The following is a 7202-nucleotide window of genomic DNA, read 5'->3' on the forward strand; positions in this document are numbered from 1 at the left end:
CTTGAGCCACAGGCGCCGAGCCACTTTATGTATTTTTCAAAAATGCAAGCATTTAAGGGAACCTTTTGTTGGGTGTGGACCCCATGCCACATGGTTCATATGTGTCACATGTATGACTTGGTGGTGTCCAGGGCATGAGCAGGGCTGTGCAGCCTTCGCCACAGCGTACATCATGGCCAGATCTTCACCATGCATTTTTTTGCTGGCTGCTGCTCACATAGCTTTGTCTCACCAGCTTAAGATGTGAAATTCCTTTTTGGTGTCCTTGGTCTACAGAGGGGATACTCGGTCCCTCTGAGGTCCAGGCTTTCCTGGTTCCGGTGCACCAGGTGTACACTCCCCCATTTCCTGCACAGGGCAGTGGGATCTGGACTCAAGGTCATCAAGTGCATTGAGAAAAGGCAAGATAATTCCTTGATCCTTGCCTTTATGTTCCTGTCTCAGGATAATAAGTTGGCTCCTTACCATCATTTAAAGATAATCACTTGGCTCAGAGCCTGTAGCTTAAGCAGCTAAGGCACCAGCCATATATACCTGAGCTAATGGGTTTAAATCCAGCCTGGGTCCACCAAACAACAATGACAGCTGCAACCAAAAAAACAGCCAGGCATTGTGGCAGGCACCTGTAGTCCCAGTTACTTGGGAGGCGGAGGCAGGAGAATCGCTTGAGCCCAGGAATTGGAGGTTGCTGTGAGCTGTGATGCCACGGCAACTCTACCCAGGGCAACAGCTTGAGGCTTTGTCTCAAAAAAAAGAAAAAGATGATCACTTAGTGTGTGTTCAGTCATTGTGAGCTCTGGACATGTTGGGAGGGTTTCAATCCACTGCAGTTATTACTCCGTTTGAGGCTCAGGTTGCACATCTGTGACCAGTGGGAGCTTCTTCAGGTTGGCCCTTGAGTCCTTCAGATGTGACCCTGGCAGTGTTAGGGGTTTGCTGGCTGGGTCAGATGTGACCCTGGCAGTGTTGGGCGCTTGCTGACTCGGTCTGATGTGACCCCGGCAGTGTCAGGGGCTTGCCAGCTGTGTTGGATGCGACCCTGGCAGTGTCGGGGGCTTGCCGGCTGTGTTGGATGCAACCCTGGCAGTGTCGGGGGCTTGCCGGCTGTGTTGGATGCGACCCTGGCAGTGTCGGGGGCTTGCCGGCTGTGTTGGATGCGACCCTGGCAGTGTCGGGGGCTTGCCGGCTGTGTTGGTGGTGACCCTGGCAGTGTTGGGGGCTCACTGGCTGTGTGTTGGTGGCTGTTCTATGCCCATCTGTGCACCTCTTGCCCCAGCCCCAGACTCACCTGTGCCTCCAAGAACCTCATTTTGCGTGCGTCATGCACGCATCACTGTTCCATCGACAGGGACATTTTCCTTGTTGGAAAGGTGCAGAGAAGTAGATCTTTAGCTCCGAGGTTGGAACGATGGCCATAACGATGGCCATACAGGCTGCTGCAGAGAGGGTGGCGCAAATCGCACTCCTCCTTGCTGCTGCCTCTGCTGGCCTTGGCTGCTTTTTGAGAGTTGGGATCTTGCTATGTTGCCCAGGGTTGTGTCAAGGCCCCTGGGCTCAGGTGATTCCCCCGGCCTCAGCCTCCTAAGAAACTGGTTGCTGTCTCAGCTGTGTCAGAAACACGTGCAGGGAACCTGTGTTCTGGTGAGAGCTCCTTGTGTCATGCAGTGATATTTGGGACTTGGTGCAGGGCCTGGAGCTCATGTGACATCTCAGGCTGAAACCAAAACACAGCGTGGGGCCTCTGGGTGGGAAGAGAGGAAGCCCTATGGGGGTTTTGTAAGGTTTGTGATGGGATTCTAGCAGCAGAGAGACTTTGCTATGGTGGAAATTTCCTTTACCGAAGCAGAAACTCAGGCCATGCTCTTGGCTTTTCCTGCCGGTTCTCCCTGCCTTTAGCGCAGCAGACACCACCTGCCAAAATGGCACATTGCGGAGCTTGGTGCTCATCCCAGTCCTTCCATCATCATTAACAGTGCAAGGTGACGTGCTTACAGAGGAAGCCCCACTTGCTTGAGACAGACACCCCAGAGGTGGGAGTTGGGGGTCAGAGCCTGTGTCTGCATCTGAGGCTCCCTGCTGCCCTCTGAGACACCGTCAGGGTCCTGTCCATCCCCTCCTGCCATGTGCAGGTCCTGAGAAGCAGCTGAGGCTTTGGGGCAGGAGGCCGACAGGCCCCACCCCCCAGGGCCCTGCTAACTGGGACTGTGGTGTGCGCAGATGGGTGGAGTTAAGGAGTCGCTGGGCGCCGACTACGGGGCCTTTCCATGTGAGGGGATGTTTTCTGGTAGGGGTGGAATGGTAGTAAACGACAGGCGTGTCTGTGTCACACAGCTGCTGGCAATTGCAGGGAGGCTACTTTCTGGGTGTCTGATGCCATGTGAGGTCGCAGGTGGCGTGGAGGACAGAGGCACAGACACCCCAGGGTCCTGGGGGTCCTGGCAGCACCTGGACTAGGCACCAGTTCCCTATGACCAGCCCACAGGGCCCGTCCAGAGGTGCTGAGCAAGGCTTGCTGAGCAGGAACTTGGCGATGTGCACCACAGCCACCCAGGGCGTTCCCAGCTCACCCACAGCGGCAGATGCCGACTTGTAGGCTGGCCTCCTAAAGTGGGTGCTGTACACTGAGGAGCTGGCAGCCGCCAAGGCTGGGGTGAGACGCTGACCTGGATCTGGGGGGGAGGGGCCTCTGCAACAGGTATTAGGTTGTCCTGCCTTTCTTGTGGCCCCGATTTTACACCACTTAATAGGGTTTGCAACCTCAATGATGTCAAGGTCTGGGTTCTTTCCTCATTTTCATACAGAGTCTATCAGGAGGTTAGGTTTAGACTGAAGCCCACAGCCTCCGAGTCCTGCTCGTCAACTGCTATTAAGGTAGTGGTAATGAAGTGGCTTGGCCTATACCTTGCATGGTCCAAAGGAAGACACCAGGGGAGACCCCACGGGTCTGAGACAGCAGCCATAGAACACGTGTGTGAGTGGTTGTGTGTGGCCTTGCAACTCACTTGAGTGGTTGTGCAACTTGGTGTACTCATTATGGAGGATTTGGAGAGTAGCTGCGGTGCATTCAGGAAGTGGCAGCCCTTGGCAGCCGCTGCGGCTGCGTCTGGACACGGCTGCTTCCCACCAGGCATTTCTGCAGGAGGCTGGAGCTACACTCTCCACGTCAGGGGAGGTGTTGGCCCCAAGCCTTGCAGGGCAGTGCAGTTTCAGTTGTTTGCAGAGGTGTGGGTGTACCCAGGACAGGGACAGGGGCCCGGATGGGAACATGAGAGCCTGCCAGTCAGCTATGAAGGAAGAGCCTGGCTACCTCTCCTTGTGCCCATGCCCAGAGCCTTCAGCACTCCAGAGAAGTGCGTTGAGAGTGAAGTGAGTGCCTGAGTTTACTTTAATCCCCCTGGGCCTTCCCTCAGCCTGTGGAGTACAGGCCATGTGTTTAGTGCCTCTATTTTTAGAAGCTGCTCTGAGCTGCTCTGTGCTGGGCCAAGGCCACTTGGTGCCAGTTGTGGATGTGGAACAGAATGTGCCCCACTAAGGAAGCACAACTCACACAAAGGTCCAAGAGATGGACGCAAGCTGGGCACAGTGGCTCACACCTGTGATCCTCGCACTCTGGGAGGCTGAGGGGGGTGGATCACTTGAACTCAAGAGTTTGAGACCAACCTGAGCAAGAGTGAGACCCTGCAACTCTAAAAATAGCCGGGGTGTTGTGGTAGGCACCTGTAGTCCCAGCTACTCAACTCAGGAGGCTGAGGCAAGAGGATTGCTTGAGCCCAAGAGTTTGAGGTTGCTGTGAGGTATGATGCCAAAGCATTCTACCCAGGGTGACAAGAGTGAAACTCTGTCTCAAATAAACAAACAAACCAACAGATGCATGCAAGATAAGGTTATGAAAGGGAATTGTGTTCTAGTCCTTGGAACTGTGTGACTGAATTGGCTTCAGTTAAACTGCCCTCAAGTGCTTTATGTTTAACGTCCTTCACTGTGTGCTCACTCTCTGAACATCGCTGATATCGCCATCAATGATGTGATTACTGTATTTTAACCAAGCTCATCCCTCCTGCCAGGGAGAACGGCCAGACTGGATATGGCACAGGATGAGATGCCTTGTTGGTTACACAGTGTGTGCCAACAAACCCAACACAGATCACTACATACTAAGTTATGTAATAGCATAAAGCAAGCAATAAAATTTATTGCAACACATATTAACAAGCTAAAAAATTAAACAGGAAACCCAAATGCTTTGGTAAAACAAATGTTCATTCAAAGTAAAGTGTCAGTGGAAAAGAACCCAAACTTGAGAGTAATTTGAAGAGGTTTATTCTGAGCCAGGTACAAGTGACCATGACCCAGAGCCACCCCCACGAGGCCTTGAGCAAGTGGACTCGCCATGGCTGGGTCAGTTTGGAGACAGAATTGCACCTAAAGTCACATCAGTGTATAAAAGGCCTAAAAGCTGGGATATCTTCAAGCAGAGGCATTACTGGATTTAGGTGGCTTAAAGATGCTTTGATTGGTTAAAGAAACAAAGCTTTGGCTTGGCACCTGTAGCTCAAGTGGCTAAAGTGCCAGCCACATACACCAGAGCTTGAATCCAGCCGGTGGGTTTGAATCCAGCCCCAGCCTGCCAAACAACAATGACAACTACAACCAAGGAATAGCTGGGTGTTGTGGCAGGTGCCTGTAGTCCCAGCTACTTGGGAGGCAGAGGCAAGAGAATCGCTTAAGCCCAGGAATTGGAGGTTGCTGTGGGCTATGATGCCATGGCACTCTACACAGGAAGATAGCTTGAGACTCTGTCTCAAAAAAATAAAAGAAAAAGAAATGAAGCTTTGTCTAAAGGCTTGGAATGTTTTAAGATGAGGAAGCCTTAATCACAAGCCACTGGACATATACCAAGATTCGTTTTGTTTTTATTGGGGGTAAATATGTGTAACAGAAATTGCCTCTGAACCATGTCCAAGTGCTCAGCTCAGTGGCATCAAGGACATTCACACCCTTGTGCAGCCGTCACCACCCTCCATCTCAGATGCTCCTTCCACTCTGTGCAGCTGAGACTGTCCCCTCTAAACATGGACTTTCCTTCCCACCCTCCCAGCCCTGGCGCCACGTTCTTTTGTTGTTCTGGACTCAACTAGTCTAGAGACCTCAGATAGTGGGATCGTATGTGTTGGTCCTCATGTGTCCAGCCACTTCACACAACGTAAGGGTTGCCCAGGCTGCAGCCTGTGTCGGACCCCATGCTTCGTAAGGCTGAGTGATGCCCCTGGGTGTGGACCCTGTTTACTTATCTGATCATCTATTCCACCCGAACTTCTTGTTTCCAACTTTTGGCTGTCATGACTAAGGCTGCTATGAACATAGGTGTGGACCAGGTGTTGTGGTGCCTATAGCCCCAGCACTTGGGGAGGCTGAGGTAGGAGGATCACATGAGCCCAGGAGTTCAAGGCTGTGGTGAGCTATCACGACATCACTGCACTCCAGCCTGGACAATAGAGCAAGACCTTGTCTTAAATAAAAATACTGGCCAAGAAAGATGACTCATGCCTGTAATCCCAGCACTCTGGGAGGCCTAGGCAGGTAGATTGCCTGAGCTTAGGAATTGGAGACCAGCCTGAGCAAAGCAAGACCCCATCTCTTTACTAAAAATAGGAAAACTAGCCAAGTGTTGTGGTAAGCACCTGTAATCTCAGCTTCTCAGGAGGCTGAGGCAGGAGGATCACTTGATCCCAGGGGTTTGAGGTTGCTGTGAGCTAGAATGAGACCACAGCACTCTACCCAGGGCAACAGAGTGAGATTCTGTCTCAAAAAACCAATATGGGTGTGCCATCATCTCTGAATCCCTGTTTTCCACCTGTAGATTTTAACTGACACCCATCGAGGTGGGCCTGATCTGGGCAGCAATGGCCCTCACCCTCTGGAGCCCCACACAGACCTTGAGGCAGGATGTGATCTCTAGGACCCCATGTACGCAAGACTCTGGCCTTTGCCTTCCTCTGTCTGGGAAGGGTCCTCCAGGACTACCTTGTTTTACTCCAAAGGGACTGAGAGGAGGCGGCTGTTGGGGCTGGTGGCTTGTTGAGTGTAACACACATCTCCTGGTCTCCTTCCCCTCCACCTGGCAGATTACTACAGCCCAGCCATGCTAGGCCTCAAGACTGACCAGGAGGTCCTTGGGGAGCTGGTGACGATGAAGCTGCCAGCTGTGGGGGCCCTGCTAGATCAGCATGGTGTGCCATGGACCCTGCTGGTGTCTCGCTGGTTCATCTGCCTGTTTGTGGACGTTCTTCCTGTGGAGGTGAGTGCCTCAAGCAGGCCCTGAAGCAGTGCAGGCTGCCCTGGGTATGACAAGGGGTTTCTGTCTCTCTGCAGACAGTGCTTCGGGTCTGGGACTGTTTGTTCAACGAGGGCTCCAAGATTATCTTCCGAGTGGCTCTGACCTTGATTAAGCAACATCAAGCGTTCATTTTGGAAGCTACGAGCACTGCAGACATCTGTGAGAAGTTCAAGCAGATCACCAAAGGGCACCTAGTGATGGACTGCCACACACTCATGCAGGTGAGTGCAGTGCTTGGCCAAGCGTCTGCTGCTTACAGGGCACTGCAGGGCTGTCTGCCTGCTGTGGCCGGCGTGTCTCTCCCCTGACCAGGCCCATGGCCAGTGCCTACAGGGCCTTCCTAGGCACCTTGGCCTCTTCTTCTCAAGGTCTGTGTGGGGCTCCAGAGGGTGAGGCCCATTGCTGCCCAGATCAGGCCCACCTCGATGGGTGTCAGTTAAAATCTACAGGTGGAAAGACTGGTATATAGACTAACTTGGGCTGACCCAGGCCCTGCCAAGAAGAGACAGAGGCTTTGAACACAGCCCAGTGTTGCGAGTTGCCTCACCAGACCAGATGGACTGCTAGAGCCAGGAGTCCAGAAGTCCGTCTCACTTTTTTCTCTTCTGAGATAAGGTCTCACTGTGTGACCCAGCTGGAGTACAGAGGCATCATCATAGCTCACAGCAGCTTCAGGCTCCTGGACTCAAGTGATCCTCCTGCCTCAGCCTCCTAGGTAGTTGGGATGACAGGCACCTGCCACCACTCTCAGCTATTTTTTTTTTTTTAAGAGACGGGGTCTCGGCTTGGCGCCTGTGGCGCAAGTGGCTAAGGCGCCAGCCACATACACCCAAGGTGGTGGGTTCGAATCCAGCCCGGGCCCGCC

The 7202-nt window shown here is 53.0% G+C and overlaps 1 protein-coding gene across 1 annotated transcript in view; it reads left to right on the forward strand.

Moving 5' to 3' along the window:
- GRTP1 (growth hormone regulated TBC protein 1) overlaps positions 1-7202 on the forward strand; it is a 30794-nt gene that overhangs the window by 21455 nt on the left and 2137 nt on the right. The window contains exons 6-7 of the mRNA XM_003799983.3: positions 6126-6298; positions 6373-6558. Of these exons, the coding sequence (XP_003800031.1) occupies positions 6126-6298; positions 6373-6558 (359 nt within the window). The remainder of the gene's footprint in view (positions 1-6125; positions 6299-6372; positions 6559-7202) is intronic.

This window comes from Otolemur garnettii, unplaced genomic scaffold (assembly GCF_000181295.1).
Source record: "Otolemur garnettii isolate 467f Iridium unplaced genomic scaffold, OtoGar3 scaffold00161, whole genome shotgun sequence".
Taxonomy (NCBI): domain Eukaryota; kingdom Metazoa; phylum Chordata; class Mammalia; order Primates; family Galagidae; genus Otolemur; species Otolemur garnettii.